The following is a 21,477-nucleotide window of genomic DNA, read 5'->3' as shown; positions in this document are numbered from 1 at the left end:
ACAGGTGGAGCAAACACACTTCTCTTCAGCCAGGCCTCACTCGCTTTTTCTCAATTCATTCTGTTGGTTCATGAGAAAGAATTCAGTTTCTCTGGAAATGGGCTGAGAAATGCCCCAAGTGCATCTCTGAGGAAGGGCTGGGAGTAATGAACAATTACACTGCATTGCATCAAGGACCCACCTGGAGCTGGGAGATCTCAGGGCTGGAAAATGCTGTGAGAAAAGGTAGGAAATGTGTTTGATGGTTCTTTCCTGCTTCCTGGACCATCTCCTAGTCTGGCTCACTCTGAAGCAAAGGCTGGATTCCAGCTCTGCTCCAGACAGGTGTTAGCATTTCACAGTTACTGATCTGGGCAGGGTGATTTGAAATCCTGTTAAAAGCCTTTTCTCCCTCTGCTGTTGGACTGAGGAGCCAGCAAACCCAAGGGCAGTGCTGCAGAGAAAGCTGTGGGGTGAGCTCCACTGATTTTGATGGAGAACTCCATGGACTGAGGTGGAGCCACACTGCCTGGCACCACCCAAGGAATCTGCCTGAAGTGACAGGTGGATTGGATTCTTTTTTTTTCCTTATTACTTAGGGAATTGGGAGGGCTTTACATTCTAGTTAGCCCAGAAAAGTGTAAATTTGTTGAAAGCTTTTGGTGACACAGGGAACAACAAGGATGTAATTTGGCTCTGTGGAACTTTCAGGCTGGAAGGTGGGAAACTGATGGGTTTGATTTTCCTTTTAGGAGAATGTAAATCAGAAAGAAGCACCGAAATCAGTGAGCTACACAAATGTAAAAAAATGGAGAAAGCAAAAAGCAAGCCTGTCCCATTAGCATTTTACTTGTAAACTCAATGCATCTGATAAAAAAATCATTTAGAAATAATAAACATGCCATTTTTGCAGTCACATTTCAGAGCAGAGCCACGCTTTGCAGGCTATAATTGTGACCTACATTTTGAATTATTTGATAAGGCTGACCCCCCATGATGATCTCAAATTAAAATCTTATAAATTACCACTTTCTGGCAAATAGGCTTGCTGTTATCATTTCACTCTGACATTTATTCTTTGCTATGGGTCACTGCTTTATTACTCTAAGAGCTTTTGGCCAAGTGCTGTTCCCAAAGCATAGAAAAGACGTTAAAGGTTAATTTCTTGCAAACTGTGAGAAAATGTTATGTCTCATTCATTTAGACTTGCATTACTGAATTTGCATTCTTTTTATAGTATGTGTATTAGTATGTAGCTAAAATCCCTCGCAGCAAATCAACCAATAAATTGCACTGAATTGCAGTGCAGTAATGAATTGCTTGTCATTTGGTTTCTAACAACAATAACAAGAAGGTTTTTATGCTCTTGGCCAGACAATTGACATATTCTCTCGTGGTGTAACTCTGGAGTTTTTGGAGCTCTGCCTGCCGAGGACTTGGCCCAAAAGTTGCAAGTGCCATAAAAGTCCATTGTCATGTCCTCATCTGAGTGTGCCTGGGGCTGGAGCCTTGCTATAAAATATTCTGATGATGAGAGCTGGTGTTTGGTTCCACTCTTCACTGGCTATTCAAATGGACAGGCAATTCCCCTGGAATTTAGCAGCTCAAAGGTAGAACCATTCCTGGTCGGCCAACACAAGACCAGATGGGCTCATTCCCCCCAGGAAGAGCCCTGTGAGGTGTTTGTGCTGCATGTAAACAAGATCCATTTGGGATTTGACACGGGGGCTGTGTGTGGAGGATTTACTGGGATTTATCAGACCTGCCTTTCAGGTGGTGACAAGGCCACAAGGCAGCAGGAGGGATCTGGATGTGCCCTCTGAATTCAGCGTGCTCTTTGTGAGGGTTTCTTTTTGAGGTGTTACTGCCTCCCTTCCCAGTGGGAAATGCTGTGCAGGGAGCTGTTAATTGTCTCCACACTCAGCTGGTACCAGGAGGAGCTGAATGACTGTGATAGCTTCGTGTTTTCTGTGCCAGCACATCCCTGGGGGACTGAAACTGTCCTTAGAAAACACGGGGTGCAGCAGGGGGCTGGTGGCAGTGAAGGCACCCACACACACCTGGATCCTTCTGTGTTACTCAGAGGAGCTGGGCTGTGAAGAGGAGGAGGGAGGGAAACACTGACACAGCTTTTTACCAGACAGAAATGATTAGAAAATGAATCATGGTTCTACCCCGTGTGAGAGATGACTGGGAGCTCCCTGGAGAGGTAGGTTAATAAAGCTGTGGCCTGATGAAGTTACAGACCTAGTTTGTCTCCTTGCCCTTTGGAGACTGGCACCTCCCAGGCTTTGCCATGGCACCAGTGCAGGTTTTGCACGCTGAATATTCCACTCTTCCCCTGGTTGTTGACTTGTATTAGTCATTTTATTGTTCACTACCTGGGTTTGCATGCAGTTTCTGCTCAGCATCAGGAAACATCTGTGGGATCTCTCCCAAGGCTTTTGTCATTACTGCACCGTCTAGTCCTAATGCTCCTCAATTTTTTTTTGGCAATCGTGCAGTCTCCCTCTGCTGCCAAGTTTGGAGGTTTCAGTAAATAGCAAATTAAATGTGTAACCTGTGTGTAAGGAAAACCTCTATATCCTAAAGGCACTGCCTCCCTCTGCACTGCCTGACTCAGTGGTGCACTCAGGGGAGGATGAGCTGTGCTAGGATGGTGCAAGGTTTGCCTGGAGTTACCCATAATTGTGGGTTCTTAGGGAGGCTCTCCCTGTGCCTGATACCAGTAGAGGGTTGTTGCCCACTCCAGGCTGGATCCTGGTGGTGCTGGGGTTGATTCCCAGTGAGTTTTGTGGCAGTTCAGTACCAGGAATGGAATTAGTGCCTTGTTCCTGGCACTGGATGCGGTTCACATGCAGGATAAAACCAGAGAAATGTTCTCTCTCAGGGTGTATTGTGCTGTGGTGGCACACAGCAGGGACTACACACACAATGTGTACTCACATCCTACTCCTTTGTGGCTTCACTGGGGTTAAGACAGGAACTGGAGCTTTGTGTGTGTCCCTATTTAACCATAAAATAAATCTGACCTTCGGAGATTTTATTTTCTTCAGTGTGTAAGCACATTGTATCTGTGCCTTCATTCTGACTTGGAGTTTTATTTTGAGTTTAGCTCTCTGGTAGTTGTCAGTGAAGGATTTAGAGCCATGGTTATGAAATTCAATAAGCCACTGATATGATTATAATAGCCTCAGCAAATAGCTGTGACACTCAGCCCTCACAGAGCTCATTTTTTCATTCTCATTCTTACCTAAAGAAGTGCTAATGAGAACATTTTGGAGTGACTTCTATAACTTTTCTCTGCTTTCTTGTGTGAGGCTTGGAGGTTTAGTTTGGATTTGTAAGACAGCTTTTTTTTCTAAGAGTTTTGTTTTTTGTTTTTTTTTTTTTAACCGGGGAACATCAGGGATGGCAAGGAGAAAAATGATAGAAACATGTTGGAGATGAAAATAGATCAGTATTTGGCACTTCATGCTGCTTAATTAGAAAAACATTTAGTTCTTTTAATTTAATTATTTGGTTGATGTAAAGAACTGTAAGGATTTTTCCATTAAAGATCTCATTGTACATCAATATTCACATTGATTTTTGGCATGGTTTGAGATCATGCACGTTTTCTCCAATGTATTCTTGGTGCAGATCCACAAATTGTTGTATCTGTGCCAGTCTAATTGACAAAGGGGTCACCTGGTGGGACCTTCTTGAGGAGATCCAGCCTCGTGTGGGTCAGGTATTTCCTTAAAGTGCTTTAAGGACTCAGCAGCTGAGTAAGGAAATACATTTGGGGATGGATCATCCAGTCCTGCCAGCCACACTGCAAACTGTGTTAAAGAATAATCAAAGACAGTGCCTTGAGCTTAGAATTTTATCACTTTGATGACAAAATTATCAGTGCATGCTGAGTTGCCCGTGTCAGTTGTGTCAACTCTAAATTTGGAACTCGCTCTGTTTAAGTGGCAATAGCAAATAATCCTTTTTTTAACCTTAGTGGTAATTAAATCTTTATCTGATTTAATTCTGATTGTTTTAAAGCTTTATTATCCAAGTATTAATGCAAATTAACCAATTCAATTTTTTCATTGCTGAGAGGATCCTCAGTTGTCTTACATCTGGAAGAAGCTGGGTTTCCTTATCTTCCTGGAGTCCTCAGCCCAAACTCACCATAAGAGAAAAACTGTTTGGATTTCATTTTAAAAACAAATAATGAATGGAAAACCCCATCCAGCTCCTTTAATAAGTAAAAACAACTGATAAAGGATACAGACTGAAAACTGCTTTGTCATGATGTGTATGATGGGAAGAAATGATTTTTTTTTTTTTTAGGAATGAAATGTGATCTTTCAAGACTTTAAGCCAGGAGAAGGAGGATTTCTGTGTGCTGTAGAAGTCAGGCTGGTGACAATTGGCAGTTGAGTGAATTAAGGAGAATAATGAGTGTCTCCCCTCACTCTGTTCTGCTGCCTTGCTCTCCAGCTGCTCTCAGCCCCTCACGGGGGATGTCTATTACCTGTTTCATTGATAGGAGGCTGGATGAATGTGTCCTCTAGGTAAACACATTTCTGTTTTAAAGGGTGCAGAAATGGGGCCAAATTACAACTAAGTGATAAAAACGTGCTCCCAGCTCTTGGTGTGGTTTTTGGCTCATTGATTTGGTCTGTGGCTGGCTACAGTAGATTTAAAACCAGACAAGTGAGGCAGTGGAAAATAAGGGAATATCCTACAGTGGCATGCGCTGGTCAGATGATGCAACAGGTTTTTTCCTGCTGTAAATCCTGATATTGCACAAGCTTAAATTAAAGGGGAGATTTCAATTTACATGGTAAGTAGTGAGGCTATAATGTGTAACTTCAAAATAAAAAGGCAGAAAAACAGTATTAGATGTAAGTATTCAGTGTTAAGGCTCATGAGATGTTTGCCTAGGTTATTATTCTTCTAAGTTTAAATACACAGTAGCACTTTTGGAAAACCACTTGTACAGACATGATGTTTCTCTTTTGGGTAATGATGATTTATCACCTTTTATTTTATCTTTTGGATGTCCAGGATAGTAGCACTGGCACACTGAAATGAAATCACATTTCTTATAACCTATTTCATTCTCTTTAACAGCATTTGCCAAGACAAAGAACAGTACATTTCCAAACTACAAAGTACCCATATGTCCTTAGGAGAATATTATGAAACTTATGAGGCACATTTCAATAACTTCAGTCACGTACTCAAAGGAGGCAGAAGCAATATATTGACCAGTGAAGAACTTATACAAGGAAAAAAAATGGCACTTTCTATGTTGCAAGGACTTTATGACCATTTTATGGAGATTTCTGGACCCTGAGATTTAATAATCTTTTTGATTTGTCACTCCAGTGGAATGACTGTGCTCATGAATTTACTCTAAATAAAATTTTCTAATCATCCTTAGGAAAATTAGAAATATATGGCAGATTAAGGAACCAGCCATTCATCTGCTGGGTTAAACGTACTAACATGAACTTAACAAGCAATGTCGTCTTTTAACACATGCAAAGGACCAAATTATCTGCTGAAAGACTGACATTATGTAAATGTAACATTTGCTGGACCTCTAAACCCTGTGATTAAATTACTGTCTAAATTATTCTGCAATATGAATGTCGCCTACAAAAAGAAAAGCTGTAAAAGAAACGGCTGTGACATCTTCTGGGTTTGCAGTATTTCCATAATGAGTGTTTGAGATGAAGGGTTTGCACGTACAGCTCAAAATCTTAATGAAATAAGGAGAAGGAGAGGGGTGGATGTGATGTGAGGAAAAGTTACTCTGCAAAGAGGTAAATTTATCCTGGGGTTTCCACAGGAATTTGTTAGCAGAAGAAGCATGGCTCAATTAAGAGGGGAATTTAATCCACAAATCAAAACTTGTCACTGGAGAGACACTTCCCCCACCTTCCTCTGAGGATGTGTTGGGTGATCAGTGGCAGGTAATCTGTTTTCACTCAGTACTGTGAGAGTGACACATCTGTAAAACAGCAAAAAATAAAAATGGGAATAGTGTGCTGAGAGTCTGGTATTGCAAGTAATTATGGCCCTGAAAGAAAGGCTGCGTGCAAATTGTTGCCTGCAAAAAGCCAGAATAACCCATCAGTTAACTTGCACTGTATCATTAACTCACATAAATTGTCCTAACTCCTATTTCACTCATTCAGAAAATTAAGATCTAGCAGAACAAATGTGCTTCAGCAAATGGAGGAATTGAATGTTCTGTTAATTGGCTACTTGGGAAGCAGCAGAGAGGGGCTGCACCTCACCCCCTGGCACACCTGTGAGGTGAAATTACTGACAGCCCTTTTGGGTTACCTGGCACCAGAGTCTGCAGTGATCAGAGCCAGCACTCCCCTGAAAACCCAAAACCAGGCCAGGGCTTTGCTCCTTCAGCATCTGCAGGAAACCCCAGGTGGGAGTCCAGCGGGGATGGAAAGCTGAGATGCTCAGAGAAAGCCCTTGAGATCCACCTTCCCTGGCAGCCAGGCAGTTCTGTAAAACTCAGCTTTATTTCTTTGGGGTAGCTTTTGCTCCTTGGTGGGGACCTTTTCGTTTCTCCCCTCTGTTCCTCTTCCTCAGGGGAAGGATTTGGGGAGGCTGTGGGAGGGAAGGGCAGCTCTGAGACCTTGGAGAAGGAGCACTCCTGCTCCCCTCTAGCTGGTAAATATCTAACAATAGATAAAAGGAGACAAATCATGTTCATTTAGTTAAGCTGGGCTGTTACATTGCTGGGTTTAGAGTGGTTGGTTTGAGCTTGCACTGAGCAAGACTGACAGGGCAGTGGGGCAGGAAAGACAGACTATTAGCAAATCAGCATCAAGCAGACACTGGTTTTGTGTGTTTTCAGGTTCTGCCAACCAACTGAAACATCCAAAACAGGCTATCTCCACAAAAGTTTCCTGTAGTTTGCAAGACACCTTGTTTTATTTGTGCTGTTAGCTTTCCTTCCCTCCTTCTCTTCCTTAAAATAGGCACTGAAAATTTTGTTTCACCCCATAGCACCATCCCCTTCCTATGGAGATTTTTTTGAGTACTTATTCACAGATCTTTATTAGAAAAGACAGTCAGTATGAACAGTGCTGATTAATGTCAGTGACTCAGCAGATTGGTCTTGGGGGTTCCTTTTTCACGTGCACTTTACATTTCTGACCAGTTTTGCCTCAAGGTTTATTGTAAGGGAAACTGCTCCAGAGCTCCATCATCCTTAGTGATATTTTATAATTGAGAAGGCAGGTTCCAACACGTGGATATTCCTTCTTGTTTTCTCAGCAGCTCGATGGGACTTCTTGATTCATTTTATGAATATTTGTGGTTGGAATGAACAGAAAATATAGTCTGATCATTTAACATGCAGTTTTTGTTACCTTTTCTCAGGCAGCAGCAGAGTTTCCTCTCAGTGCTGTTTTCCTGAGAGCCTTGTTCCCTTCTTGTTTCATGTGCCAAGTCCTGTAACAGGAGAAGCAGTCCAGGGTTTCAGACAGGACCATTTCATTCAGGTTCTGGGGAAATCAGGTCTTTCTGGATTAGTTCATGTTTCCACGAGCCAGGCAATTGTGGTGCTATTTCCAGAAGAAACAAATCTCTCTCATTCCCACCAACAAGAAAACTCACCTCTTCTCCCCATCCCCTTCCTGTGACTTTGTACAGTGAAATCAAGGTGGAAAAGGGTTTGATGTGTGTGATTTTGTGGTGATGGTACCTGTTGCAGTGTAAACTGCCTCACAAAGGGGTGTGATGGTTTATTTCTTTTCACTAGAAAAATATTTTTTTTCACAAAAGAAGCCTGCACTTGTCCTTCTGGTTTACCTTCATCCAGACCTTTCTGGTGTCTGGGAAGAAAAAGCAGGAAAAAAAAAAAAAGTAATAATAATCATAATCATAGAAGAAACTGTCTAAACTGACCCAGCTCCCCAAACTATTTACAGATTCAACCAAAATGGCATCTTAATGTTCAAATTTTCTTTTTATTTATGTCTCCTCTTCACTGTCCCTTACTAGTGTAGCCTGGCCAGCACACAACTGGGAGAATGCTCTTCAGAGGGACTTACTGGTTGTAGCTTTTCCTCTTTTGAAGTGGAAATATGATTTTCTGTGAAACTGTACCAAAGTTACCTGCGGGATTTGTTTCACCTTTCATTTGAAAAGGGAATATTTTGGGATTTCCCCTCTCTGCTGCCTGTTCCTGTTTGGTCAAGTGCCCTAGAAATGGATCTGAAAACAGCCCCTGATCTGAGCAGTTTAGTTTGTAATTGAAAATATGAGGAAAATAGGAAAGCACAGAAATCAGTGTTATGTGTACTTGATTTTTTAGTTTATTCATATTCTGAAGAAAATGGGTTGCAAAGGTGAATAGCTGAGTTAAATGCTTTGAGGGCAAGGTTGTTCCTATATTTGATTATCTCTGAAATACATATTACTTTTATTTATCCCATAATCCCCAGTACCTGAGAATTTTGGTCACATCTGGCACAAACATAAGTAGCACTTCGATTTCTTGCCATCCACCTTAAATTACCCCAGGTTTACACTTGTGTAACTACAAAGTGAACTTTTTCATTATATTTTCAGCATTAAAAAGAAAAAGTAGGCTAAACTTCAGCTGTTGTAGATGAAGTATTTAGGATAATTTCCCAAAGCCCTTCATAAATGTGACATTGATCCATTGATATACAGACCATTAGCAGTTAGTCTCCTCTGTTCATCTATCATTTCAATTATCTCTAGACTTCCCCAGGGTCTTTGACAAATGGGAGACAATTTGCATTTTGTACATTAATGACCTTGGTGGAATTTGCAATTTTATTCCCCCTATTTTATAATTATACTTTAGCATTGGAGGGGAAAATCCCACAAAACTGCACTGGTCCAGTTTTTAATTTAATTGGAAGCGTGGGACTGTCGAGGTGAGGGAGAAAGAAGAAATAAGGAAAAAAAAATGTTTGAAAGTATTTTGCACCTTGTGAAGAACTTTCACCTGAAGATGAAGCAGATTATTGCAAGATAAACTTGAGGTCTGTTTTACAGAAGAGTGTTGCCTCTCCGGGTTGCAGGGTTAGGAGAGCAGTTGAGAGCACAGCCTAAATCTTGGCCTAAGGAGATTTGCTGGTCTTTGCCCAAACAAAGAGATTTATTCCTGAAAAAGCTGTCTCTTGGTTTCTTTGATAATGCACAAAAGGAATTTCAGAAACTGATCCCTAAAAAGAGAAAGATATAAAGGAGAAGTAGGGGTGTTTTAAAATGTGCATTTCAGACGTCTATGGCATGGCTGCATGCTCAAGAATCTTAACAATTTCCATTAATAATTTTGGGTCATATAACACTAACAAATTACCATCCTTAGCTTTATGTTCTGTAGAAGTTTGCCTGTCAAGTTAAACTGTTAATTTCCTCCTCTCCCATCTTTGAGCCTCTGGTCTTTTGCCCCAGTAATAACCAATTTTAGCATTACCAGTGTTGGCCACTGTTGACACCTTTTCTGTGTTACAAAAAATAAATATGGAGAAATGCTCACACATTATCTGCACTGTTTCACTAACAAACATTTTCACTGTTTGTTAATGGTCATAATGCAGGGATCCTGGAGAAGAGATACAATCAGTATTTAGTAAAATTAGGAGGTATAAGTATCTAGTAAAATCAATCATATTGCACTCTGGGCTGGGACAAAGAGGCGGTGCAGAAAAAGTGAAATTAATAACTGGAGCATCCTGTAATTGAGGAATAGTTTTTGGTTTTGCTGCATTCATTCCTTCAGCAGAAAGCTCCAGGCCAGCTCTCAGGGTTTTGGGGAGGTTTGTTGTTTTTTGAGTAACCCAGGGACGCACAGGCAGCGGCCGCATCCCACGTGGGGACGGCGATAGCTGCCTCCTCCAGAATATCCTCCAGGTGTTAGAGCTCCCCGTTGCCAGCTTTAACGTGGGATCTGAGACACCAGAGGCTTTGCCTTTCCCTTTGAACACGAAATCACTGCAGTCTCTCAGACAGCATTAGGTGGTAACTGTTGGCAACAGCGGCGATGTTGGGAGCGACGTCTGTTTCTGGCTGCATTTCCAGAACCATCCATAACGCTGTGGTGGATGTGCTCTGCTCATAGATCACACTTTCCCTTTGTGCGTCACAGGGAATTTGGCTGCCTCTTCCATGCAAAAAAGTAATTAGCCTGGCTTGAATGTGAGGAATTTCTTTTTTGATTGGAACTGAAGGGTGGAATTCTGAACGTGGAAACCTGAGCTGTGAACTGGCATCGACCCGCGGCCGCGGCGCTGCGGCAGTCCTGCCTTGCTGCTCAGGTTTTGGGGTGTTTTATTCACATAGCTGGAAAGATTTTGGTATTAATCAGTGCCCAGGCCAGGCTGGGATGTGCTGGGGCCAGGCTGTTCAGCCTCGGATTCTCTGACGTGCGTTGTTTTTCCTCCAGCTGAAGAGCAGGCAGCGCTGGGTTTGAAGAGCTTTGGTTAAATGAGATGCTCTGAGTGATCTGTAAGAGTGAGCTAAAGATCAAGGTAAACATATTTATTGATTTACTTCCTCACTCTTCTGAAAACAGGACTCAGACTCCAAACAATACACGTGTCTGTGGAATATACTTGTCTTTGCCTACATTAGGTGTGCTGTACACAAGTGTGTGCTGGATATGTATTTATTTTTACACAGCCCTCTGGCCTTATTAGAATTTTTCTCTCCTTGTAATGTTTGCCCTTTGCTGTCTGTTTTTAATTTTTTGAACATTTTCAATAGATCTTTAAAACTTCGAGTTTATTTCTAAGGCACATCCTGTTTAAGAGATTTAAATTTAATACTTTGACCTTACTGTTGCTCAAAAAACCTCAACAAACTCAAAAAAGAGTTTGTTATCCTAAACCAAACAATCTTATAGGAGTGTGGTGTGATGTTAATATTTTACTATGGTATACACTTTGTTAAGAGTGAGGAACATGAAAATATGTCAGCTGTTTGCAGGGAGAGAGATAGAGGAACACATGTTTTAAGGTGTAAAATGATCATATATAAAAAGACCAAGTCATGTAGTAACTTTGAAGTTTTAAATTATTTAAGCTGACGAGACGCTGATGTCTCACTGAAGACATAAATGCAAATTTCTCTTTGGTTATACCCCCTGAAAAAATAGGGTACGGCTTTCCATCAAGACCAGATGCCTGACATCCAGAGAGATTTAAAAGGCAAATTTAGTTTGTGTTGGGAACCAGAATGTGAAGTTTGGGTTGCATGAAACTGACTCTTCCTGCTCTGGTACGAATTAATTTCAGCCAAGCAGGATTAACAATTTCAGCCCTCTAATTTCTGCCTGTGATCACCTTTGACACTGGTCCTTTGGAAAAACCTTAGGATCCCATATTTTGATAAGCAGAATTCCTGGGGTGCGAGGCTGAGCCTGCTCCCCGTGCTCAGGCAGCAGCTGCACGTGGTGAGCACATGTGTGAGCAGGAGCAGGGAAGGTCCCAGGTTCAGATGCTGGCGTCAGGCTGAGGGAACTGGCTGCCAAATTGTTCCTTCTGCAGAGTGTCTGCCTTACCCCACCATGCTGGGCCTGGTTTGTTTGGTTTAGAGGAGGGTTCTGTGCTGTTCTGTCCTGCTGGGAAAGGCCCTGAGAAATCCCAGCTGTGCTCTGCTCCTCATTGTTGATTTAACTGGAAAGAGAAAATCCTGTTTCTTCAGTTCTGTGCTTGGAGCTTGTCACTAGTGAAATCTGCATGGAAGTTAATGGTTTGTACATCCCTCTTTTTTCAACCTTGCTGTAACTCCATATTCAAGTTTAAGTGCCCTGGTTGAATTCTGTAGTGGGAATTCCCTTTCAGCTAAAGGATGCTCACCTGGCTGCTGTTCCTGATGAGCAGGATTCAGACCTGTGCAATATTTAGCTCCTGTTCAGTACTAAATGCTATTTTTTGCCTTTTCAAGGCACTCCCTTTCAGCAGGGCCAGTCAGCAGCAATTTCAGTAGTTAACAGCACCTGTTGGTGTCAGAGAAGTTGGAAGAATTCATAAGACAAATCAGGCAAGGGAGTCTCTGGGAATGACTTCCCTTGGGTTTCTTTACAAATTTAACTGATGAGGATTTAATCTTTCTTTTTTTTTTTTTTTCTTCCCATGGGTTGCTTTGCCCTTGACACACAAGATCAGTTTCTGGAAGTGACTGTGCCTTACACTTCTGCCAGTTCTTACAGTTTACTCTTCTGTAAACTGAATAACCAGTTCCCATTTGTGTCTCTTGTAAATGAGTGACCTGGTTGTGTGGCTGTGTTTCAGCCACGCAGGGAATGATGACAGAAATGTTATTTTCTGTAGTAGGAAGTGGAGTGAGTTTACATTTAAAGTTAGCACAGGATTTTTGTCAGGGCAGGGAGTAATTCTGCCCACAGGACTGCTAGAAAGATCTTCTAGACATGGAAAACAAAAGATGGGAGAAAATATTCAGGAGGATATGGGAAGGAAGAGAAATTCAACCCATTTCAGGCCATAGCAGAGGCTGTTTGATCTAACCCCAGGCTAGATCTTGATGATGAGAAAAGTTTTGGATTAGACTGGCAAGGACAAATATTAAAAAAATAAGGAAAGAAAATAGGAGCTTCCATTTAAATCTCCATAATGAATTCCTATTCTAAACTAGAAGCCAGCACACATCATCCTTTCTCTGCTGAGAAATTTTTTATATTCATTTCTGCTTGTAATGGTTCAGGAAAAGAAAAGAGAAAAAAGAAAGAAACGTTTCCATTATTCATGTGAAAAATGAACTCATTTGCTCACATGCTTAGTGCTGGGGTTAATTATATTATGAAAAAGCACAGTTTGTAAGGAACTGGCTTATTACAATAGGAATGCCCTGAAATTTAAGCTGCCTAATTTGTCAGCTTGCTCAGCCCATTCTGTTGTAGCACTCAGCCTGTTTGTAGGTTAAGCAGCAACTTCTGGGCTTGGGGCTTTGGTCCTGCACAGGGGACTGTGGGCAGGGAGGGGTTTGACATTTTCTGGTTTTGGGGGTTCCCTCGTGGCAGCACCATCACTCGTCACCTGCAGTCCTGGCCACTGCAGCATCAGGGACTGCTTTGGACCAGGGGAGAGCTGCCCTGGTGTGGATTGAAGTACCAAAATTGGTTGTGGAGTACCAAAATTTGTTGTGGAGTACCAAAATTGATTGTGGAGTGCTTCAGGTGTCCCTTTCCCACAGTGTTGCAGTGGACAGAAGGACACTCTGGATTTGACACGTTTATTCCACATTTTGTGTAGACAGAAGGAGACGTTCTCCTGCTCAGATTGATGAGTTCTTCTGAGGACACAGTAAAGACAGGGACAAAGCTGGAATAAACACTTTATTCTGCACTTCCAACAGGACTTTCTTTGTTGTCTCTTCTGCAGCTAGAAGCTAAAGCTGTGATTTTGTCCTTTCCCTGAATGGTTGGGAGCTGATTTCCAGATAAGCCATTCCTGCTGCCCTCAGTTCCCTGTTCCTGCATCCTGCTGGCTCGAGCTCATCCTCTCACACTCCTGCTGTCACAAACTCAGATTGCTGCTGTACACAGATTTTTGAGTAATATTATAGCAGAGCTTTTCAACACCCCACGTTGCACATGGTGTGCCACCACTAAATTGGTAGAATCTGACCCATCCTTACAGGTTTTACTTCGAACAAGCTTTTATTTCTGTTTGAAATTGTTCATTCGCCTTTCATCCTGGGGATCCTCAAAGGCAGCACCAACATGCTCATCTATCTTTATCTCTGGTTTTTGTTATTGCTATGTTGGATCAGTGCCGTGCTCTTCATAGCACCTGACATAAATCCTTAAAAGTACAGGTTGAGCAGAGTACACAAAGTGCTGCCTTTGCTTCCTTGCTGTTCCTTTTTGATGCCAGTGCTGTGGTCTCTGAGCCTGTGTTTGGTCCTGAAGATGCTGACCCTGGCCAACCCATGGGTATCTTCAGGTTATTCACACTTTTTTATGACACTGGCTGTCATTCTCCAGCTCTCATGGCCTGAAAACTTCCATACATTTGCATAGCCTTGATATTTTTTTTTTTTTTGGTTCTCATGGAGGTCTGTAAAAATTACTGTAAGTGCTAAGCTTTCAGAAATGACCCAGCACACTGGAGTTTTTTCTATATATTTTTCAATTCAGTTCTGCTGACCTGCTTTATAGATGTTTATAGGAGGCTGGAGAAAAGGCAGAGGTTCATGTAAATTCTTTTGAGATCAAGAGAAGAGTTGGGGATAACAGAAAATATTAGCCAAGAGCCAGCCTTAGTTCATGACCAAGTGGTTTAGTGACTTCCTCCCTGAGGCAAGCAGAAGGCAGCAGGGTGCAGGGATGTCTGGAGTTCAAGGTGGATTTTCTGAACTCTCCTTTGGGCACCAGGACTTGGCTTGGCTGGAGTCAACTGTGGGGCTTGTGCTTGGGGTTTAGCACTCAAAACATCAACCCAGGTGCTAAGAGTCCTGAAACCTCACTGATAGTCACTGCCTTGGAAATGATGTTTGAAGAGTGTTTACTTGCCTGCAAAAATACTAAGGGCTTACATTGTGAGATCAGACTTGAGAAGTTCAAAGCCTTTCGTGTTTGTGTGTGCATAACCAGAACTTGTCGGGGCTGGAAGTCAGGTACACTGCAAAGAGAATGCATTTTTAGGGCAAAAGCACTTCTAGACAAAAGCAAGGGCTTTTAAGGATGGCACTGCAGAGCCCTGAATTCTTACTAAAAGGGTTCCATTTTGTGGCTTAAAAAGTCAAAGCAGAAAGGAACTCACCTCGGCAGAGTGGGGAAGGTGCCGCACCGCCAGCCAGGCTTTCTTTTATGTTTCGCTCATAACCATCATAGCAGGGAAAGGCAAACACTTGTCTAATTTGATAAAATATCTTTAATTGCAGCAGCAGTACTTGAGGTTTGGGCTGGCTGCGTCAGCTCTGTTTGTAATCACAGCTCCAGCCGCACTCCACAATCAGCGCCAATTGCTGCCAATTAGCATCCGCTAGGCTGCTGTTGCTTTATTCAGATGTTCTGGGCTGTTTGGTTGCATTATTCATACCTTGGCTGGGAAAACATAGTTTAAAAATGAGCACCATTACAGGGTTTCATTGTACTCTGACAGACCTTCTCCCAGCTCCACCTCTCAGTTTAGTTCTATTTAGCGAACAGAGGGAAACTTTGGGCGTGATCTAGGTCATTCTGCATTTCACTTCTAGGGAATGACTCCTGCTTGACACAGAATTCTAAAGAGAAAGATTTCAAAAGATATCAAAGCTGGTGTTTTTTCATGTAACGGTTTGGTTTTGGAAGTTGTTGCAAAATGTCATCAATGTGCAGGACATTAGGAATAAAAAAGAAAAATTTTAAAAAGTGAGCAGGCATGTATATAGTTATGGAGGACTGCTGTGACCAGGAACAGAGATTTTAAAAGGACTTTTAAGTGCCAGTTTCAGAGCTGAGTCTGGCTTGTGTTGTAGGAGAGCTTGGGGTGGAAGGGGCCGTCTCTGTACCTGCAGCAGGTACAGAGTGTTCCCTGTAGTGGCACAAGATGAGCTACAGGTCCAGTCTAACACAGCAGCATCTTGGGCTTTAAGAGCTTGTGGTTTCACCTACTTAAACTTTGAGCCTGTGTTTTCCCCCTACAGGATTTTATTCTGACTTCAAAGGAGTTGTTCTTAATGCGAGCAAGTGCAAATGATTGATGAATGTGTTTGGTTTTGGTTTTTTTTTTCCTTCAGATGATGATTTTAATAAGGAGAAATGAATGCTGGCTAAGTATATTTAACAAGGAGCTTTGTTTGCTTTTGGTTTTGCATCTAAGTTGAATTAAATTAAATACTTTAGTGCCACAGTAAGAGAAGAAAGAAAATCAAGGCAGAGCCCCCCATCCCTGGGGAGCAGGGGCCATGCAAATACTCATTATGTGATGGATGCTCTCTGCATATGGGAATGTGACATGGGGATAAGGAGCAATGAGTGCAGCAGTAATTTCTTTAATTAAAAAAAAAAAAAACTTGTAAAAAGGAGGTGATAACTTGTGGAAGCACAAGGACCAGAGCTGCCAGCAGGAACAGTGGCAGTGATGGGTGTTTGCTGGGAGGGGAAGCTCCAGGAGCCTGTGCCAAACTCTCCGATAACTTTGCTCCACTAATCAGGCGCTTGTTAATAATGACTCAGATTTACGATACTTCATAACAGCCCAAGAAGAAATATTCATCCTGGTATTGACTTTGTGGGGGAAGAAAACCTAATAAAGCATTGAGAGTGCTTAATCAATAGCTGGGCAGGGCTGCGCTGGCTATCAGAATGAGCAGCTTTGTTTGCTATTCAGGCGGATAATTTATGGTTAGTGCTGGAAGTGATGTATGTAATTTATGTTTTAGAGACAATTACTACTCACAGACAACTGCTGCAAAGCTTTCTGCAGGAAACCAAAAGACAAACGCAGCCTTTGGGGTGCAAGTGTTGTGCCTGGCAGCCTGTCCCGTGTATTTGTTAGTTACATTATGTGTAATTTTGATATATATGCATGTGTGCTACGTTGCATTGTAGCAGTGAGTGGCCTTTAAAGTTCAAATCATCTTTCTCAGGTTTCAGGATTTTTTAGGCATATGGTTTTGCTTGCAAACTATCCAAGCTGTAATTAAAAAAAACCAAAAACAGTGTGTAAAACTTAAGGAGGTACTCTTATTTTTTGGATTTTCAGCGTTTTTAAAACTTGAATCAAATTATTTAGATCAATGTATGAGAAGTTGTCAAATGGGCGTTGTGATTTGCAGACACTTGCCTATAATACTTCCTTATAAAAGCAAATTGTCAGATAGTTGCAGTTCTACACCTTTATATGCCAGACACTCAGATATACTAAAGTATGCATGTAGGAGCATTTGAGGTGTACATGATAAACTATATTTAGACTTTGATCCTAACCATTGTGAGGGTTTGATTTGGTTTGGTTTATTTTGCCCAACAGCATTTTTGTTTTCTGAGTTCGGAATTTACATCTCTGAATTGCTATAAAACTTAATAGAAGCTGCCAGTGGCTGCTGGAGAGAGGAATCAAACTGCTTTCTTAAAGATATTTAACATTTAGATTCCTGAAATCAGCCCATCTTCATCATAGTCTTCAGGAGAAGGTCCCAAATATTGTTAATGAAATGTTGTCTTCCCTCTAAATGAATGCGTTGTGCTTGCTGCGACCCCTGATTGAAGCAGGGTGTGTTCCCCTAATGCTTTTAAACTAATCAAAATCACCTCCTTGCTCCGTGCTGGTGGGCTTTGTTCAGGCAGGATTGCAATAACAATGGCAATGATTTTACAGATTTTATTCCACTTCAGTGATTTATTTCAAGTCCAGGGAGCTCTGACACGTGCTGGAGTCAGTGGCTCACGGGTCAGAGCACGGGTTAGCCCAAAAACTGGGCACCCACATGGCAAATCTGCATGTGGCTGCCTTAAATGAACAAAGTTATTGCTCATATACAGCTGATAAATGCAGAAACCTTGGAAAATGGGTTTTAAATACTGTGTGGCAGTTATGAGATTCCTTTTGTTATCTTAAAAATTAGTCTTTATATTAATGAATATGGCATTAAACGTGTCGTATGGGGAAAATAAAAATATCTTAAGCTGTAGGCAGTGAGTTAACTGCTGTTAACTGATTTAAACATACAAATTTGCCAAAATTAGATGGTCTTTCACTTCATGGTTTTCCTGGTGCAGAGCTGAGCCCCTGCTCACTGCAGGTGCTTTCTCCTTGCCCAGCTCTGGACAGTGCTGTGCTCAGGACAGGTTTAATCCCTCCCTGGATTTTAAAGGTGCTGAATTGAGCTCCAGGTGCAGACCCTGCAGAGCTGCAGCCCTCACCAGCAGCTCAGTGGAGAGGAGACTTCTGCCCTGGTGCCAACGCCTATTTCTGCTTTTCACACTGATTCTTCTTCATCTGCTTTCTACTTTTGAGAGCTAGTGGTAGAGCAGGTCACTGCTGTTAGATTTCAAGATGGAATTACCAATTAAAAGCCCTTTGTCCAGTGTCTGCTTTTACATAAAGCCTTCATTTATTTGTAGGAAATCTGAAATCACCTACATTTTCATAAAAACTTGGTGAAGGGCTGTTTTCCCTGGAGCTGCGGACGTGTGACATTTTCAGATGGAATAGCATAAACAAGAACAGAGAAGTGAAGGGATTGGAATTGTCCTTCTCCATTCAGCATGTAGCTCCTAGGCAGGGTTAACTGGGCAAAGGTGGTCTGCTTCATGAAAAAAGGTATGTTCCTTTCCATATAAAGTATTTTATACGATTTTTGGAGATAAAACACCTTTTCACAGAGTTCTGTCTATAATACCATGAGTGCAGAGAGTGTGGGACATGAGCACATGTCAACAATCCATATTTTAACATACCACTGGATTTAAAATATATTGTGGATTTTTTTTCCCCACACATATATGCTAGACAGATCATATATAAAGTTAATATCAAGTTAATCTAGATACAAGGTGTTTTCAATTATTTTTCCCATGGCAAGATTGAAGGCTCACATCCAGTATGTCCCATGGATAATGTTTTTGTGTTGCAACATTGGCTCTATAAATAAATGTGAAACATTGCTGTAGCAAACATCACATTTGTTTTTTTTTTGAAGTGCCTACAGCATGTCATTACAGATGGATTGATAGGCTTGATAACATTGAACTTTTGTCAGACCCAACGTGGCAGACTTGTTACGTGTCAGAAATTTTCTGTCATTTTGCTCACTATTCAAAAGGCAAAATATATTTGCGACCTTGAGTGACATTGAATATGGAAAGCAGACAGAAATTTATCATTTGACAGAATTGTTTTTGTTGAGTTTATTTTAAGTTTCCTTTTTTTTTTTTTCAGTGGCAAAGCAGTAATCAGATTTTAAAATCCTGACTACTCTGCTTTAGGAATATGGAACAGCTGATTGTGGCTTGTAAAAGCTCTATGACCCGGCCTTTTACAAATGTAAAACACATTCTTTATTACTTCACATTCAGATCATTTATTTTTGTGCTTCTTTGGACTGAGGCAACATCTGACCTTTATTATGGAGTTGCAGAAAACAGCTTGGCAGAGAGCAGGCAGTGGGGAAGGTCTTGAACGGGAGACAGGACAGGGAAGGATGCAGATGCTTAGAGAGCAGATTTTCATAGTATTAGGGCTAAAACTGGTGAGATTTATTCCCACTCAGTGTATTCCTTCTAGTGTGATTGCTCTCTAATAAAGCTGTATCAAAAAAAATTTTGGTGCCTTTACTCAGAAATTAAATCATAGTTTATTTTATGATGATTAGCTTTAAATAAGGCCTTTGTTTTAAAGGCACATGGAGATGCAAAGTCAGGTTTTGTGAGTATAACAGAAGAGGTGGTGGGTTTCTGGTGTAAAAAGCAGCAAAGAAATGCATGAAAATATTTCATCAAAGGACGAAAACAAATATTAAGGCAGAGACAAAGAAATCCTGGACAGAGCATTAAGAAGGTAGGGTTAGAAGAAGGAGGAATTGAGGTTTTCAGTCATACAGCACCAATAGCTGGACCACAGGATTTTATGCTGAATAAGGAAGGAAAAGATTTTTAATTGCTAACAGGAACACTCTGCAATCAAAGGAGAAACTTCCTATATATTAGCATGTAACAGCACTGTGCACTTCCGAATGGATTATACCCTGGTGAAATCAAGGGGATAATGATGAGCTCCTCAGCTAGAAAGGTTTTGGTCCAATAATTTGGTTCAAAATATAGACACTGGTGTTAATAAATTGGGCTGTAGATCCTAGACCACTCAATCAGTCAATATTTTACGCCAGGAGGTCACGTAACATTTTGGACGCTAAAGAATAAACCGGTTCTTCCCTTAATTTTGTTAAAGATAAAAATGAAAATAAAAAGAGCAGGGAGATTTTATTAGTTTTCAATCCTGTTAATATAAATAGAAGTCGAAGCTGTGGAGCTGGGTTATTTTGTGGCTTGTTACTGTTTATCACCACATCGAGTAAACCACTCGGAAGGGGCTGTGCGCCGCTCTCCGCGCGCTCGCGTGCCTCCTCCCAGAGCTCGGAGGAACACGTCCAAAATCTGCCTCCTGTCATATGCTCTCCTCGTCTCTTGCTGAGAAGAAGTGAGCAGACGCACGTTGTTATTTTGGTGCCATTTGTTTTTGGAGGGGAGGAAGGGGGGGAGTGTTTTTCTCCAGGAAAACTTTCTGTTTGAATTGCGTTCCCGTGAAATCGAGAAGAGCCTCGTTGGCATCATGCGAGTTAGGATTTGGTTTGTTGTGTAGCTCTGGGATAACTGAATTTTGTCTTATTTCTTTATAGCCTGCCAGTTTTTTCCAGTATCACTGAGGACAAAGAAATTATCATTTTTGTCGGTCATTGCATTGAGTCTAAAGCTGTAGAGAAATTAGGTGGTTTCTGTGGGTTTGTGCCTCTTCAGCTACACTTTAGCAAAAGTTGGTGTTTTGTGATACACTTTTCTTTTAAAAGTGTATCTGAAACCTCCTCAAAAATTTCTTTCAACCTGTGGCTTTTAGCCAGGATCAGAAATGAACCAGTCAAGTGAAACTTGAGCTCATTAAAGGACTAACAAACCTTGGTAAATCTTAGTCTTTAACACCGAAGGGTTGCAGTTGAAAGGCTTTCACCTCTCTTGCATGAATGTGAAATTATTTTTTTTATGATTTTTCTTTACAAACTAATTAAATGGTTTTTTTAAAAGCCTCATTTCTCCCTTGGGGATGAGGAGTGCCACTATTACAAAGTAACTGCCTGTGGTTTTTACAGTCATGATGATGCTTATCTTCTGCTGCTTAATCCTCCTCCTTCTGGCTTTTCTGCTGTCTCACCTGAGAGCAAGAATCTTTTAGGTCAAAAGGACCTTTAAGATCACTGAGTCCAACCATTAACCCAGCACTGCCAAGCCCACCTAGAGGACATGTCCCCAAGTGCCACATCCACTAATGGCTAGGCTCCAGGATCTCAGAGGTGTTTTCCAACTGTAATGATTCTATGATATCTGTCTTTTAAATCCCTCTGGAGGGGGTGACTCCAGCACTTCCTGAGCACCCCGTTCCAGTGCTTGGCAATCCTTTCAATGAAGAAATGTTTTGTGCTACCCAACCTAAACCTCCCCTGGCACAGCCTGGCTGAGTGGAGGGGCTCAGCAGCGTAGCCGGGAGTCGCCACTTCTGATGTTGCTTCAGGGTCCTGAGCTGTTCATCTCAGAAACTTTCTCATTTTTTCACATCAGTCAGACACAACTGTCCTCAGATTTTCAGGTACTGTTTGTTGTCAGTGCCCATCCTTCATTGGTTGCTTGTGCTTTCTCCTGGCAGATGTCAACGAGTGCGCCACGGGGAACGGCGGCTGCCAGGACCGCTGCTGCAACACCATCGGCAGCTACCACTGCAAGTGTCCAGCTGGCCAGAAGCTGGAGGAAGATGGAAAATCCTGTGCAGGTAATGCTTTGTACCATGTCTC

General features: G+C 41.7%; 1 protein-coding gene across 1 annotated transcript in view; it reads left to right on the top strand.

Moving 5' to 3' along the window:
• The window catches only part of LOC136560712 (multiple epidermal growth factor-like domains protein 6), a 191,509-nt gene that overhangs the window by 80,349 nt on the left and 89,683 nt on the right, over positions 1 to 21,477 (top strand). The window contains exon 5 of the mRNA XM_066556710.1: positions 21,333 to 21,455. Coding sequence (XP_066412807.1) covers positions 21,333 to 21,455 — 123 coding nt within the window. The remainder of the gene's footprint in view (positions 1 to 21,332; positions 21,456 to 21,477) is intronic.

The sequence above is a fragment of the Molothrus aeneus genome, chromosome 10 (genome assembly GCF_037042795.1).
Source record: "Molothrus aeneus isolate 106 chromosome 10, BPBGC_Maene_1.0, whole genome shotgun sequence".
NCBI classification, from domain to species: domain Eukaryota; kingdom Metazoa; phylum Chordata; class Aves; order Passeriformes; family Icteridae; genus Molothrus; species Molothrus aeneus.
Note: the sequence above shows the minus strand (reverse complement) of the source record. Positions and strands in the feature narration are given on the sequence as shown.